Source organism: Crinia signifera, chromosome 2 (genome assembly GCF_055691185.1).
Source record: "Crinia signifera chromosome 2, ASM5569118v1, whole genome shotgun sequence".
NCBI classification, from domain to species: Eukaryota; Metazoa; Chordata; class Amphibia; order Anura; family Myobatrachidae; genus Crinia; species Crinia signifera.
The window spans coordinates 19,069,535-19,087,393 of record NC_139218.1 but is presented as its reverse complement, the minus strand read 5'-3'; the positions used below and the strand labels follow the sequence as shown (position 1 = coordinate 19,087,393).

General features: G+C 47.1%; 1 protein-coding gene across 1 annotated transcript in view; it reads right to left on the bottom strand.

Moving 5' to 3' along the window:
* Positions 1 to 17,859, bottom strand: part of DSCAM (DS cell adhesion molecule) — a 309,245-nt gene that overhangs the window by 172,489 nt on the left and 118,897 nt on the right. Inside the window, 1 exon segment of the mRNA XM_083171669.1 lies at positions 3,729 to 3,875. Within this exon segment, the coding sequence (XP_083027795.1) occupies positions 3,729 to 3,875 (147 nt within the window).

Below are 17,859 nucleotides of genomic sequence, written 5' to 3'. Positions count from 1 at the left end.
AAACTGCCTCAGTTTGAAATGGCAGTTGGTGGCAGTGGGTGTGGCTCCCCTATTTGAATTTTGAACTCTGTTGCAGTGCCGCCTCTGGAGCCTCCGCTGGTCCTCATACATCCGGCCTCAATACACCATGCACCGCGGGACGCCGGACATGAGTAGGCCACAAGGTCCCAGAAACTCTAACATCGGGCATCTTTCTTTGACAAAAATGCATCTTAGTTGGAACCCAATGTGACTAGGATGCATGAAAAGACTGTGCCAAGTAATGTGATGTATGACACTCATATATTGTGTGCGACTGAGTCTGTATAGGAAGCAGATCAGGAATTGTATTGGGGGGAAAGCATCTGCTACATTGTAGCACTTTGTGTACAGATGCAGAGACTCAGTTGCACACAGATATATACGTGTCATTTGTGACATCACTCAGCACATTTTTATGGTGCATCCTAGTCACTCTGATTTGCGCCTAATATACATTTTCGGTTCTTGTGTCTTGCAGGGTGCCCACTAAGCTATTTGCTTAGTGGCTTTTCTGCGTAGTGAAATTGCATCGCATCCCACATTTTCGTGCGATGCAATGCGATCTCACTAGTTAATTTATTCACTGCATGCTGGCCGCGGATCGCATTGCATGCAAAATCGCATTTTACGTGCGATGCGATTTAGCACTAAACCCCCAGTATACACGTCTATGCAATGCAATGGGATTTAGCACACCCCCAATATCCACGTCAGCGTGGAGTTGATTTTATAAAGTGTGGTGAGCGCAGCGAGCCCTGCGAGGGGATGCAGATTACTTTACTTGTATTCCGCGTCCGCTCGCCACGCTTCGGGCTCGGTGACTTTATAAAATCAACTCCACGCCGACGTGGATAGTGGGGGTATGAAAAGGTCGGGAGGACGCGTAACCGCGTCCCCTCGCGGGCCTCGCTGCGCTCACCACGCTTCGGGGTGACATGGATAGTGGGGGTGTGCAAAAATAGCATGCAATAAAATCGCATGGGTGCTTTTAAAATGAAGTACCATCACATCTCATCGCATGGGTGTTTATACAATGAAAAATTGCATGCGATGTGATGCGATTTTCCTACTGTGCCGTACGTATGTAAATCGGGCGCCCTGCAAATACACAAGTACTACATTTTCCTTAAAAAAGACGCAAAAGGTGCCCATCGCTACAAGGTTCTCACACGACCTGGCATACTGAGAGGTGCTGTTGGCGAGACTGCAGCAAAGATGAATGAGGACACAACTGTAACAGTGACTTCTGCAATTGCCGCTGCAGGTGGTTATCAGCATGTTACAATACAGTATGTACGGATGGATGTACTCAGATCTGTACTGGGGCTGTTCCTAGCAGGCAGGAAGGGTTGGATGCAGCACGGATTAATATGGTGAGGTTATTTCAGGTGACTGCCGCTTCAGAGACTCCGGTTAACCACCTGCGCAGTTACTTCCAAAGACACACGGAGGAAATTAAGCCGCATTCACTATAAATAAATATGAATAATTATATTCTGAGGCATCTCCTAAATCCTACTATGAATACAGTATGGATGACAGGCAGAAACAATGAGGGCTGAGTTCTCTATTGGTCTCCTAGGAGTTCCTCTGCCCTGCCACAAATCCATAACTTCCACTAATAAAGTACGTCCAATCACAGTGTCCGCAGCCACGGCTCAAACAAGCAAGCAAAATAACAAACCAAACAGACAAAAAACAAAAAACAAACAAAAAACAAACAAACAAACAAAAAACAAACCAGACAAACACAATCAAAACTAACAAAATACAGTAACACAAAGCAAATAAATAATTTATTGCTCCTTCAAGAAAACATTTCACGAAATATTTAATTCCAATGTACGTACAGTATGCAAACATTGCAATTAACGAAATACCACAATTACAGATGTGTCCTCACACATCGTTGCTGCAGTCAGGTCGAACAGCCCCTCCCGCCGCGCCAAGTTGTGCGAGAATCTTCTGCAGGAATTATGCCTTAATGCCGCCTTACACTTATCTGAGGAATGCCGCGCAGCCTCGCATGCAATACCTCTGCAACTGCCCGCCGGGCTGGGCCGCACACGATACATACTATGATGCAACAACCAGCAAGTGCTGCCGGCAGGGCCGGCGCCACCACTAGGCAGCTCTAAGCATTTGCCTAGGGCGCCGGCACCTGGAGGGCGGCAGTTCGCCCCTCACCCCCAGCACTGTGGTACCTGTGTAAAAAAAACTTCCGTCCCCGGCGTCCCTGCTGAGTGCTGGTGCGTGCAGGGGTGTCCGTGCCGCCTGGGGAGCCTGCGGCGCTGTTATTGTGTATAAGCTTGTCGCGCCCGGCGGGGTCCCTACAGTGAATAGAAAATAACTAGCGCTATGCGCGCAGCGGCGGGGGAAGCGCTAGTTATTTTCTATTAACTGTAGGGACCCCGCCGGGCGCTACAAACTTATACACAATAACAGCGCCGCAGGCTCCCCCGGCGGCACGGACACCCCTACACGCACCAGCACTGACTTGTAGTTTCACAACAGCTGGAGGGCCACCTCTCCCACACACCCACAGGGTGTCTATCACCCTGCGAGAAGCCAGCTGTGTTCGGACGGATGGTATGGTCATCCCATAATAATTGCTCTGCCTTGCAAGCAGATATGAATCAGACCCACAATGATGCTCTGCAGGAACTAATCCGCCCAGGACCTGGCGCACCAAGAAGGGATGTTTTGTGCAACTGCATCAGAAGTGTAATAGGGAAATGCACGTAGCGCACCCCTCTCTTACAGATGTATTGCTCTGTCTGTGTCCCTGCTCCCTCTGTACTAGAATAATGTATACCATCGATGCTGAGGGAACATACGTAGCACACCCCTCTCTTACAGATGTATTGCTCTGTCTGTGTCCCTGCTCCCTCTGTACTAGAATAATGTATACCATTGATGCTGAGGAAACATACGTAGCACACCCCTCTCTTACAGATGTATTGCTCTGTCTGTGTCCCTGCTCCCTCTGTACTAGAATAATGTATACCATCGATGCTGAGGGAACATACGTAGGGCACCCCTCTCTTACAGAGGTATTGCTCTGTCTGTGTCCCTGCTCCCTCTGTACTAGAATAATGTATACCATCGATGCTGAGGGAACATACGTAGCACACCCCTCTCTTACAGAGGTATTGCTCTGTCTGTGTCCCTGCTCCCTCTGTACTAGAATAATGTATACCATCGATGCTGAGGGAACATACGTAGCACACCCCTCTCTTACAGAAGTATTGCTCTGTCTGTGTCCCTGCTCCCTCTGTACTAGAATAATGTATACCATCGATGCTGAGGGAACATACGTAGCGCACCCCTCTCTTACAGATGTATTGCTCTGTCTGTGTCCCTGCTCCCTCTGTACTAGAATAATGTATACCATCGATGCTGAGGGAACATACGTAGCGCACCCCTCTCTTACAGATGTATTGCTCTGTCTGTGTCCCTGCTCCCTCTGTACTAGAATAATGTATACCAACGATGCTGAGGGAACATACGTAGCGCGCCCCTCTCTTACAGAGGTATTGCTCTGTCTGTGTCCCTGCTCCCTCTGTACTAGAATAATGTATACCATCGATGCTGAGGGAACATACGTAGCGCGCCCCTCTCTTACAGAGGTATTGCTCTGTCTGTGTCTCTGCTCCCTCTGTACTAGAATAATGTGTACCATCGATGCTAAGGGACAGATTCAGTACCTAAAACAGTCAGCCTGGCGCTGTTACTCTGGCGCGTTTCTCCTGTATACTTGTGCCGCGTGGTACATCGGTAATTATTTAATCCGTCTTCATTCTGTACATCTGTTATATACAAGGCTCCCGATGATGTGATGAGAAATCTAGATCCTAAAAAGAAACAAAAACACAACACAGAGGGTTCCGTTAGTAACCGGCCAGATGTAAAATGGCGATAACAACACACTAACGAGGAAATCCACACTACAGCAATACCTCTACGTACAGCCAGCACACAGCGGTAGTGTAACACTGTACAAGTCACCCATATAACAGAATGATGGGTCCGATACAAACCAGGAGAACGTCTGGCATACACAAACACACCGCGCCTTACTTATACCGCCTGAATAGTCACCAAAACCATCTCTTCTGAGAGACTTCTGCCATATTCTGTGGAACTACATGTCCCAGCACTTGAAACCACTTCTTGTAAGGGCATGCTAATACTAAAGATGGCAGAATAGACAGTTCCCACTTGCAGGTGCATACACTCCGCATTAGCTGTACGGAAACCCCTGTCAGTATAAGATACTAAATATGTCTCCACAAAGCGGCCATTTTGGGTATGACTCTCAATGAGCTCCTTAGAGGGTCTACGTTCGAAGCCTGGGAGAGAGGAAATGCGGACAGAGATAAATTACCAGCTATTTGGCCCCTAACTGTCCTGTTACAGGCTGTGTTTTATTAAAATGACAGTTAGTAGCAGATGGCTGCTGATTTATCTGTTCACTTTATTTCTTTCCCAGGCTTAGGATTCACATGTTATGAATGGTAAACGGTGCACCAGCAAATCAGCTCCTAACTGCTATTTTTTTAAACACAGCAGTTAGGAGCTGACGGCCAGACCAACCATTGATCTTTTGTGAAAATGTTACAACTTTTCACAAAAGATTTTAGGCTGTAGTAAAAAAAAAACTTTTAGTAACAATGCACCAGTCGCGACTCATTCGATTTATAGTACATACTGTATAATAAAATTTAATGCAAATATATACAAGCCTCCTTTAATAAATCCTGATTAATAGTGCATTTCATTTTTAATTCAGCTTACTGTGCATAAAATTAAACTAGAAATCGCCATTTCCTGACTGAAGTCAATGCAGACGTAGATTCACCAGAGACACTATTATCATTCCTGAGGTAGCCATATTGCAGACAAACCACCAATGGGAATCTCAGTACACTACTGCGCAATACATGTGGGGCAAATAAATGAAAATAAAGGTTACATTTTCCATATTTGATAACACACTAGTAAGTGAAAAGACATAATTCAGAGGTATCCTAACACATCAATAGAGATACTTTGTCCTCCATTCCATTGTAGGTGGCTGAAGCGCATCCCATAGCTTGAGGATCAGGTACTAATGGGACCTCCAACAAATTCACTTCAGTGGACTAACACTAGGCCCACCTATCAAATCTACCAATCAGCAGAGGTCCATTCTTAAAGTCAGTTTCTTACAGGTTCCTGGCACAGGATGATGTAAGATAGAGACACGTCACCATTATAAAATGAGAATATACTACTGTATATAACTGAAGAGTGCAGGTGTGATGGACATATATAGCCATATATAGCCTGCGTGGCAGGCAAGTATAGTGGCGCCAGTATTTTCTAAGTATGTCCTAAGAGGTGGATTCAGGTAATAAGTATATCCACTTGTAATGTTTGTTGCTTGGAATATATCCGGGTTTTGGATAGAATGGAGGAGGCGTGTCTTAGTACATGTTGGGCAGATATAAGGTTCATAGTGACCTGCTGGTTATGCACTTTAGGAGGAGATAGTGGGGGCCTTGAAAAAGGTCTGGTGGCGGACCGAAACGTTGCACTTTATTTGTTGTGGTGAGATGGATTAAAAAAACCTGTATTCAAGAAAGACCGGTGAGTGTCCTCATCTTCTTTGGTTAGATAGATAGATAGATAGATAGATAGATAGATAGATAATAAAGGTATTAGCGACTTACTGTATGGTATCTAGATCTAGTATATAAATCTAAAAATTGGTGGAATGAGAAGATGGGATTTTAAAAATTTTTTTCAATTTATTAGAATTACAAGAATTATGTTTTAACTATAAAAACACAAAAATAAATATGGATAGGTACAAATCAACAGAGTAATAAAAACATTATATATATATATATATATATATATATATATATATATAATTACTGATTTTCTACCTATCCATTTATTTTTGTGTTTTTATACTTAAAACATAATTCTTGTAATTTTTAATAAATTATAAAAAAAATGTTAAATCCCATCTCATTCCACCAATTTTTTAAATATATATATACTAGATCTTTTTTTATTTTTTTAAAGAAAGGATTGTATTTATGCAAACAATGAATAAAGTGTTTCCATGACACCATTCTACAGTACTAATAGAGCAAACAGCCTAATTCTGGAATATCCTACAGTAGCCTCATTAATGCACTTAGCTTTTGAACTGCATAAGTGACGATCTCACAACAGTCAGAGAACAATTACTGATTTTTTAGTAGCCACTGGCCTAAGAATAATGTCTCTTGGCTGTTTCATAGCAACCGAGTCTTACGGCTGAGAGCCCCAGAAATTTCTTTGACAGGGTGCACAGAGACCGTTTTGAATAATTAATGGTGATTGGTTGAATGGGGCGACTAACCCAGCCCTTATTGTTCATTATCAAGGATAAGATGCGTCTCCAATCCTTCGGGTGGAGGGTATGACCTGCTTATTGTCAAGCTGGCGAATCATGCCCATCCCGCGCACGCTTCCAGAATTCCTTCACTGGATGCAAAAAAGCTGCAGGGCACAGCGTCACGTCAGTAATTACAGGTCAGGAAGGGGCGAGCACAATGCAAAAATCATTGTCATTTCAGGATTGCCTGTTTTGCCAAATCATCCATTCCACATGACTGCCTGCGATCCTTCTAGACAATAGGATATTTATATAACTACACATTTGCATTCTCCATGTTACGGTTGAACATCCCGGGATACAGGTATAGTAAAAAGGAGAACAAGTAAAATAATAATTGAAACAAATCCCAAATGTGGCCCATATAGGCTAAGTAACTGATATAATGACCATTATCATCTCTGCTTTCTCTAGGGAGATGGCCAGTGTGCAGGGCACAAGGTAAAGGACTGTGTGTTGCCAACCAGAATATGTCACATGAATGCATATCGTGATGTCATCAGTAATAGCAGCCACTGAGAAGGAGTCTGGCAGCAGACCCGGAGTGTAGTGTGCGTTACACATATAGCAAAGCTTGTTTGAAGGGCAGTTGATGGCAGAATGTTGGATTGTGACTGCATAGAGGCCATGGTGTAACAGGACCAGAGGAGGACTGATGAGCCCCATGTGGACCGATGGTATCACACTGGAGGACTCATGTGGTGCATCACTGGTGATGGTGAAGCTCTGTGGTGTAGCTTCAGCAAGGGTGTCGCAGTGGTGCTTCCATTATACCTAGCCCTTTTCAGCAATGGTAATGCTGTAGCGCTAGTAAGCAGAAAAGATAAAATATGGGATACTCTGTCATTAATTTGGAAGGTGTACTACTGCTCTGTAGTGTAACATGCAAGGGGCTCTAGTACTGTGTTGCACAGTTGCAAGGGGCACTAGCCCTGTGTGGCACAAAATGTGTAAGGAATACTACTATGATTGTGTGGACATGATGTGTAAGAGGCACTATTACTATGTGGAAATAATGTCCAAGGGGAAATACTTTGCGGGCATAATGTTAAAGTAGTAGTGCGTGATGTGCAAGGGGCACTACTACTATTTGGAATAATGTTAAAAGGGCACTACTGCTACTACTGTGTGTCATAGTGTGTAAGGGGCACTACTACTACTACTGTGTGTCATAGTGTGTAAGGGGCACTACTACTACTACTGTGTGTCATAGTGTGTAAGGGGCACTACTACTACTACTGTGTGTCATAGTGGTTGAGGGGCACAACTACTACTACTACTACTACTTTGTGTCATAGTGTGTAAGGGGCACTACTACTACTACTACTGTGTGTCATAGTGTGTAAGGGGCACTACTACTACTACTACTGTGTGTCATAGTGTGTGAGGGGCACTACTACTGTGTGTCATAGTGTGTAAGGGGCACTACTACTACTACAAGTACCACTGTGTGAGAATAATGTCTTATGGTAGGCATAACGTTAAATGTGCATTACGACTGTTTCGTTACGTGCAAGGGGCACTACTACTGTGTGGGAGCAGGGAGGTGAGGGAGGGCTCCGTCAGAACAGGGCACGCTAGTGTCTCGTGCGTGCACCCCCTTCTGGCGGATGGCGCACGCTCCCTTCTGGCGGATGGCGATAGAATCGCCAGGAGCAGCTCTGATGAGATCTGTAGATTAGCTAAAATAGTTTTGTGTCCTTTACAAGAGTCAACCAAAATCTTTGGTTTGACGAGGCCCATTCGCCTCCTACTCAGATGTCTGCAGAACAAGTTATCTTAATGCCATAGGAGACACATGCAGGAGGAAGACCCTGGTGTCCGACTGTCGCCTAGCAACAGTCACCTTTCAAACCATCACTGCTGGCAGAATCGCAGCTTCGCTAATTGAGTGATGGCTTCCTTGGTTGCAGAATGGATGCTGGCAGGTGCTCCAAGGATACCGGAGGATTACTCAGAGCAGGAACACCACGATAGCACCGTCCCTGGTGCAGTAATTACATTGTAATTGGTACAGTGACAGATCAGTATAATATGTAGTAAAAATGTAGCTAGTACAGGGCCTGACTGAGGGAGGGAGAACAAGATTTACAAGGGGCTTGTCCTAACTCACATCTACATTGTAGTGTAATAATAAAGCTGCCAAGCATTTGTGGGCTACAGGCAGAAGCGGCCAGTATTTACCCTGGAGGTACAGGGTATTTACTCCCCATGTAGTCCAACATAGTTTGTCCACGTAATAAAATGACTTGTTTTTTCTTACTTTAATTCCTACTCAGAATCCGACCCACAGAACCGACTTTATAGATTAGGATTCACCGTCACACAATTGCTCATTCACCAGAACGCTCTTTACATTAACATGTGATGTACTCACAGGGTGGGGTAATAAGTAGGGATCGGCTGGAGACTTACTGTAGGTCTGCATATATAGAGCTGCTGAAGTGTTTGTAGTGGTTACCACTTATCACCTCCTGCCGCCACACTCTACGGGGGGAGGCGCCTCCTGCCGCAACACTCAACGGGGGCACCTCCTACGGCCACACTCTAGTGGGGCAACTCCTGCCACCACTCTCTACAGGGACATCTCCTGCCGCAACACTCTACAATTGCAGCTCCTGCTGCCACACTCTACGGGGGCACGTCCTACGGCCACACTCTACTGGGGCAACTCCTGCCACCACTCTCTACAGGGACATCTCCTGCCGCAACACTCTACAATTGCAACTCCTGCCGCCACACTCTACTGGGGCACCTCCTGCCGCCACACTCTACAGGGGGAGGTGCCTCCTGCCACCATACTCTACAATTGCAACTCCTGCCACCACACTCTACAGGGGCACCTCCTGCGGCCACACTCTACAGGGGCAACTCCCACAGCCACACTCAACGAAGGGCACCTCTTTTCCAACAAACTCTCCAGGGGCACCTCTTTGTTGCCACTCTCTATGGGGCACATTTTTCCCTCCATACTCCTAGGGGCACCTCTCTCCCTCCATACTCCTCGGGGGCACCTCTCTCTCTCCATACCCCTCGGGGGCACCTCTCTCCCTCCATACCCCTCGGAGCACCTCTCTCCCTCCATACCCCTCGGGGCACCTCTCTCCCTCCATACCCCTCGGGGCACCTCTCTCCCTCCATACTCCTAGGGGCACCTCTCTCCCTCCATACTCCTAGGGGCACCTTTCTCCCTCCATACTCCTAGGGGCACCTCTCTCCCTCTGCACTCCCTGGCACCTCTCTCCCTCCATACCCCTCGGGGGCACCTCTCTCCCTCCATACCCCTCGGGGGCACCTCTCTCCCTCCATACTCCTCGGGGGCACCTCTCTCCCTCCATACTCCTCGGGGCACCTCTCTCCCTCCATACCCCTCGGGGGCACCTCTCTCCCTCCATACCCCTCGGGGCACCTCTCTCCCTCCATACCCCTCGGGGGCACCTCTCTCCCTCTGCACTCCCTGGCACCTCCTCCGTGTACACTCACAATGGAACTCCCATGACAACAGATGCAGATGGAATCTCCTGCCTTGCAGAGAAAAATCTCTCACCTCTGTGGAATTTCCTATTATGTGAATCACATGTGTTACACTGCATACATGAATGCTCAAAGTGTGTCCCAGAGGACACAGAGAGTAGCCACGGGCAAATACAGCACTCCACAATTCTGCAGATCGTTCCCCACATCAATGTATGCTAGGGATGCTCACAGCAGTCAGTATGGGATAGGAGAACCCACAAACTAAAACTAAATCATTTGAGGATTACAGAATATGAAATATAATCCCCAGAGACTGGAAATATGTTCTAACGTATCTATAATATAGATCTTATGATATTTCTAAAAATACTATTTTTCCAAGTTTTGCGGATATTCAAGCTCTACATTCAATTCCTCATAACAAATTTTTTCAATATCTCCAGATAAGATACTTTCATTTATCGACAAAACAACAAATCACTGCTAGAAACATGACTCCAATTGAAAATTTAGTTTATTGCAGAACAAACACTAAGGGCCTTATATCAACATTGTATCCTTTATTATTAAAACAAGGTTCAAATATAAGAGATTTACATGAATTGGCATGGGAAAAAGACCTGGGAGAGCCTTTAGACCAGTGGTCTCCAACCTTTTTTGGGTCGGGAGCTACTCGCGACAAAATAAACCGCCCGAAGAGCTACTAAAGTAAAAAATGTTAAAAAATCTGCATAATATAAAAAAAAACACACTGCAATGCCCCAGACATAATATGGCACACACTGCAATGTCCAATATGTCACAAACATACCTCCCAACACTGTAGATAGAGGAGAAGAGACATCTGCGCGTGCCGAAGGCACGCGCCAAAAATTAGAGGGTTCAGCTACTACCGTGGAACTCCTGCGAGGCTACATCCCCCATTTTTTCCGCTATGGGGGCATGGTCAGCTCTCTAAGAGCTGTAGCCACATGGGGTGCGGCCATGGAAAATGGGGGTGTGATACACATATGCCCCCAACAGTGCAGTCCGTGATACCCATTATAAATATGCCCCGCACCGTGATGCTCCATTATACATATGCCACACACACAATGCCCATTATACATATGCCCAACAACGTGATACTCCGTTATACAAATGCCCCACACCGTGATGCTCCATTATACATATGCCACACACCGTGATGCTCCATTATACATATGCCCCACACCGTGATGCTCCATTATACATATGCCCCACACCGTGATGCTCCATTATACATATGCCCCACCGTGATGCTCCATTATACATATGCCACACAGTGATGCTCCATTATAAAATATGCCACACACCGTGATGCTCCATTATACATATGCCACACCGTGATGCTCCATTAATCATATGCCCCACACCGTGATGCTCCATTATACATATGCCACACTGTGATGCTCCATTATACATATGCCACACCGTGATGCTCCATTATACATATGCCACACCGTGATGCTCATTACACATATGCCCCACACCGTGATGCTCCATTATACATATGCCCCACCGTGATGCTCCATTATACATATGCCACACACCGTGATGCTCCATTATACATATGCCACACCGTGATGCTCCATTATACATATGCCACACCGTAATGCTCATTATACATATGCCACACCGTGATGCTCCATTAATCATATGCCCCACACCGTGATGCTCCATTATACATATGCCACACCGTGATGCTCCATTAATCATATGCCCCACCGTGATGCTCCATTAATCATATGCCCCACCATGATGCTCCATTATACATATGCCACACCGTGATGCTCATTACACATATGCCACACAAATGATGCCCATTACACATATGCCCCACACCTTGATGCTCATTAATTAATAATCATCAAGGTATCTGGGGCATATGCCACACACATGATGCCCATTATACAAATGACCCACAGCGTGAAGCTCATTATTAATGAGCATCAAGTGTGTGGCATCATGTGTGTGGCATATGCCCCACACACCTTGATGATTATTAATTAATGAGTATCAAGGTGTGGGGCATATGTTAAATGGGCATTATTTGTGTGGCATATGTTTAATGACTCATTAAACATATGTCATACACATGATGCCCATTAAGCAGTAAACAGTTGCGCACACACAGTTTAAAAAAAAAAAATTACCTAACAGAGTTAAGCAGAGGCTGTGGGGGCGTCGATAAGTGCGGCATGTTGGGGACGTGAGGAGAGGAAGCGCTACGCGGCAGGAGGTCACTGCCGCCGCCAGGTCCAGAAATGCGGCATTAACTTACTTCCTGACCTCCTGCCGCCAAGCAAGGACCCGCTGCGCGGCAGGAGGTCACTGCCGCCGCCGCCAGGTACAGAGACGCGGCATTAACTCACTTCCTGACCTCCTGCCGCCAAGCAAGGACTCGCTGCGCGGCAGGAGGTCATTGAGCTACTCTAAAACACCCGGCGAGCTACCCGTCGCTCGCGAGCGACGGGTTGGCGAACGCTGCTTTAGACGATGAAGAATGGTCAGAAATTCACAAAAATGTTTCTTCAAGCTCTATATGTGTAAAACTAAAAAAAAAATGCGGTACTTGTTTCCTAGCACGGCCACAATCGCGGGCATCGTGTGCCTTAACTTTAAGGCACACGATGCCCACGATGCCCGCGATTTCCCCATAGGCTTCAATGTTAAAATATTTTAACATTGAAGCCTATGCGCGTCCGACGCGATGCCCCCGATTTGTCCATAGGCTTCAATGTTAAAATATTTTAACATTGAAAATGAGTGCATTTAACATAGGAAAAAATGGCGAGCGGCGGCGGTGCGCGTCCTCCGACCTTTTCATTCCCCTACTATCCACGTATGGCCCCGGCATATGTGTGTAAAAAATAATGGCCCCCCATTGTGACCGCCACCCCCACAATTGACGCAAACCCGAAGCGTGGCGAGCGCAGCAAACCCGCGAGGGGCGGTGGTGCGCATCCTCCGACCTTTTCATTCCCCTACTATCCACGTCGGCGTGGAGTTGAGAATAGATTAGTGTGGCGAGCGCAGCGAGCCACCGAGCCCGAAGCATGGCGAGCGCAGCGAGCCCCGTGAGGGGACGTGGATACCTGTCAAGCCCACGAGGGGCGTCCCTCGCGGGCTTGACAGGTATCCGCGTCCGCTCGCCACGCTTCGGGCACTATATATTCTCAACTCCACGCCGACGTGGATAGTAGGGGAATGAAAAGGTCGGAGGACGCGCACCGCCGCCGCTCGCCATGCTTCAGGTTTGCGTCAATCGTGGGGGTGGCGGCCACAATGGGGGGCCATTATTTTTTACACACATGCCGGGGCCATACCCAATGAGAAATGGCCCATATTGGGCCATTTATCTTTTTTTTCTATGTTAAATGTACTCAGTTTCAATGTTAAAATAATTTAACATTGAAGCCTATGGAGAAATCGGGTACATCGCGTCGGTCGCGTCGTGTGCGTTTTGGTATGCACCCGACGCGATTTTTTTTCTGACACGACCACCACGATATAAATCGTGGTGGCCGTGCTAGGAAACAAGTACCGAAAATGCGTACAAATTATTATACAGATGGTACTATGTCCCAGTTAAACTTAAAATGAATTCTGAATTTTCCTCTATTTGTTGGAGATGTAAATGTATGGAAGTCACATTTCTTCATATATGGTGGGATTGTCCAGTTTTAATTCCACTTTGGAAAGAAATTAATGTGTGAATTAGCTCAATATTAGGAATTCTGGTCCCTTTGAAAGCTGGATGTTATCTCCTTTCCATGAACATCCCAGAGGCTAATAATGCTCAAAATAAATTGTTCATGCATATAGTTCTTGCGACTTGTATTGCTAGTCATTGGAAATCGTCAGAACTGCCAACTTTGAATGAGATAATTAATAAAATATGGCATGTTTATTCAATGGAGTATATAACTAGCATTTTAAATGGTTCTTCAGCTAAATTTGGAACCCATGGAATTCATATTTCAATATTCCTCAACCATTTCGTTAAAATTATATATATACAAATATATATAGTTTATTTATGAATTATATATAATCCTTTTTTTTTTTTTTTCGTCTCCTTTATTTTCCTCTTCTCTCTAGCATGAGCCGGGTTGGTTCCCCCTCCTTTCCATTACATTCCTTCTACTATTCTTTTCGTCTTAATATAATTTTTATTAAAAAATTAAATGAATTGTCTATCTGCTATGAATGAAGATAATATGAATATAATATTTTTTTAAAATAATAACAGGAAATACAAGCTGTTAACTTCTAAAAAAACTTTAGAAGCTTTTGATGCTGTATCTAACCGTATGCTCTTAATATTTCTTTTGTATTTAAATTTACAAGAAAATTGTAATGCTTTCTTTATATGTACTCATTGACTTTTCATCAATAAAATCTATATAAAGAGAATATAGATCTTATGTCAGTATAAATCTTTCTGTAAAATGCCCATCGAAACTTCATCCCACTGTGTGCAACTAGGGTCTGTGTCATACAGTAGAGCGGTAACCAAAGGGAAGCACGTGCACCGACACTGCGTCCAACATCGCCACTGCGTCCGACATCGCCACTGCGTCCGACATCGCCACTGCGTCCTCCTCTCAGTCAGAAACACTATTCTAATGGTCGTGTGTTCAGCTCCCAACTGTCATGTGCTTAAAAAAACAACAGCTGGGAGCACTGTTTATTGAGAGTGGCCATCATAAGGGGGCCACACAATGGTATGGTGATGTGCCCGTGCAGTGGGGAGTTCACCTGCAGCCAACACGGATGCAGCCATCATGATAAAACTGCATAGCACTCCAATTAGTGACGCACAGTGGGGGGGGGTTTCTGAGTACCCAGAACCCCCCCGACAGACGAGAGAAAGAAGGCACAATATTACAAAGCCCCGCCCACTTGGCAAATTAACACAATTTATGGTTCAACGGGGAGGGGACAGTAGAACTGTCATTTAACCTCACCCCATCCCGCCAGACCCCAGAATCATTACCTTTCGCCATAAGGGGGTGGGGCTTAGAAATATTGCGCCCACTCTAATCAGTGCTGGGCACTCTTTACCGTTCCCAATCTACAATTATATCGGAAACCAAACTGCCGGTACTGCGGCAGGGGGGCGAGCACAATGAAGCCCCCTGTGGGCTCAGTGGTTCGCTTCGCTCGCTGTACGGATCGTTGACCCCCACGAGAAAGAATAGCCCCTGTCAGTCAGGGTCCCAACTGTCGGGCATTTAAACAGTCGGGATTCCGATATCGGAGCACTGATCGTCAGAATCCCAACTGCCGGGTCATCATCCGACACCCAATAGATCTCGGTTCATCCAATCAAAAAGAATTCTGTGCGATTCTCGCTTTGTCCATTGTGTACAAATAAAACCATAAATTCTTTCTGTGCAGATAATGGGCAGCTTGTCAGTCACGTGTCACTCCAAAGCTGGCCGCACCTTGCGAGTTTAAGCAAACTGGGGATGAGCCCCAGGGATGGAGGCAGTCGCAGATACCGGCGCGGATAACCGCATGACACTGCTGATTGTCGACACTGTACAGAAATGAGTGCGACTCAGAATCTGACATAACTTTAAATTGCCTGTGTGCAAAAGAGCTTATCTAATTAATACACTCTGCGGTGATGTTATTAGAACACACTGACTACACAAATGAGAACGTTTCCAGGAGAATTGTATACAGTACAGCTATAACTGACATATACTGTACATTTATTTACATCAGTGACGAGCAAACCGTATAATCGGTGAAGTCACCTGAGGATTCCGCCATCTGTCTCCAATCTCTCTGTGCCATTGCCCTGGTGAGTTACTGTATATTACACTGTATAAATACATTATTCCATACAGGAAATTGTGGGGCCCGGGTCTGGCAAACTAGAGATGGCCCCTCCCCCCATCTAGAACCCCCAGCATGCTCGGTGAGACCTCCAGTGTCCGTATCGCAGGCTGCGTTATGCAGTCATTAGTTCGACAGTCAAAAGGCAGACCACTATTGGTCAACAAGCAAACGCTCGGCACATGAAAATGGTCGACATGAACAAAAAAGTTGACATGAGTTTTTCGATATACTTTCTAAACTGACTTGTTCATAATTTACCATCTAAGTGGGCATAGAGTTATTATTATAATTGTGCGCCGAGCGCAGCAAGCCATGCATGTGTACACTTATATGGTCTCCATGGAGGCACCGTGTCCAAAGCGGGATGCAGTTAAAATCCCGGAGGTCGGGATCCCGGCGTTCAGAATCCCGACGCCGGAATCCCGACCGCCGAAATGCCGACACATTCTCCCTCCTGGGGTGTCCACGACACCCCTGGAGGGAGAATAAATTAGTGTGCCGAGCGTAGCGAGGCACCGGGCCCGCTGCGTGGCGAGCGCAGCGAGCCCGCAAGGGGGGGCGATCCACGTCCCCCCCTTGTCGGCATTTCGGCTGTCGGGATTCCGGCATCGGGATTCTGAACGCCGGGATCCCGACCGCCGGGATTCAATACTGAATCCGTCCAAAGCATAGCAATCGCAGCGAGCAATACGAGGGGACGCGGTAGATTTATGCGGTGTCCATGTCGACCGAAATTGACAGACAAATAAACTGCGAAAACCATGTGTCAACCTATCCCATTTAGACCTACTGCATGTTGACCTTTTATCACATATCGACCAACAGTGGTCAACCTTTGACCCGTGACCTAATGACCCATGTCCTACTAAATTGCTTCAAGGGAAATGTGAACTTTGTTTATGACAAATTATGCTTGAAACCTCCCATGCTGGGCCCCCTTTCTATCTGGGCCCGGGACTGGAGTGCTGATATTCCTCCCGCCTATCTGGGCCCGGGACTGGAGTGCTGGCAACCCTGCCCCTATCTGGGCCGGGAGTGGTGTGCTGGCAAGCCTGCCCCTATCTGGGCCTGGGAATGGAGTGCTGCTATTCCTCCCCCTATCTGGGCCCGGGACTCTAGTGCTGGCATCCCTTCCCCTATCTGGGCCCAGGACTGGAGTGCTGGCATTCCTCCCCCTATCTGGACCCGGGACTGGAGTGCTGGCATCCCTCCCCCTATCTGGGCCCAGGACTGGAGTGCTGGCATTCCTCCCCCTATCTGGACCCGGGACTGGAGTGCTGGCATTCCTCCCATCTGGGCCCAGGACTGGAGTGCTGACATTCCTCCCCCTATCTGGGCCCAGGACTGGAGTGCTGGCATTCCTCCCCCTATCTGGGCCCGGGACTGGAGTGCTGCTATTCCTCCCCCTATCTGGGCCCAGGACTGGAGTGCTGGCAACCCTCCCCCTATCTGGGCCCGGGACTGGAGTGCTGGCATCCCTCCCCCTATCTGGGCCCAGGACTGGAGTGCTGACATTCCTCCCCATATCTGGGCCCGGGACTGGAGTGCTGGCATTCCTCCCCCTATCTGGACCCGGAACCGGAGTGCTCGAATTCCTCCCCCTATCTGGACCCGGGACTGGAGAGCTGGCATTCCTCCCCCTATCTGGGCCCAGGACTGGAGAGCTGGCATTCCTCCCCCTATCTGGGCCCAGGACTGGAGTGCTGGCATCCCTCCCCCTATCTGGGCCCAGGACTGGAGTGCTGGCATTCCTCCCCCTATCTGGGCCCAGGACTGGAGTGCTGACATTCCTCCCCCTATCTGGGCCCAGGACTGGAGTGCTGGCATCCCTCCCCCTATCTGGGCCCAGGACTGGAGAGCTGGCATTCCTCCCCCTATCTGGGCCCAGGATTGGAGTGCTGGCATTCCTCCCCCTATCTGGGCCCGGGACTGGAGTGCTGGCATTCCTCCCCCTATCTGGGCCCGGGACTGGAGTGCTGGCATTCCTCCCCCTATCTGGACCCGGGACTGGAGTGCTGGCATTCCTCCCCCTATCTGGACCCGGGACTGGAGTG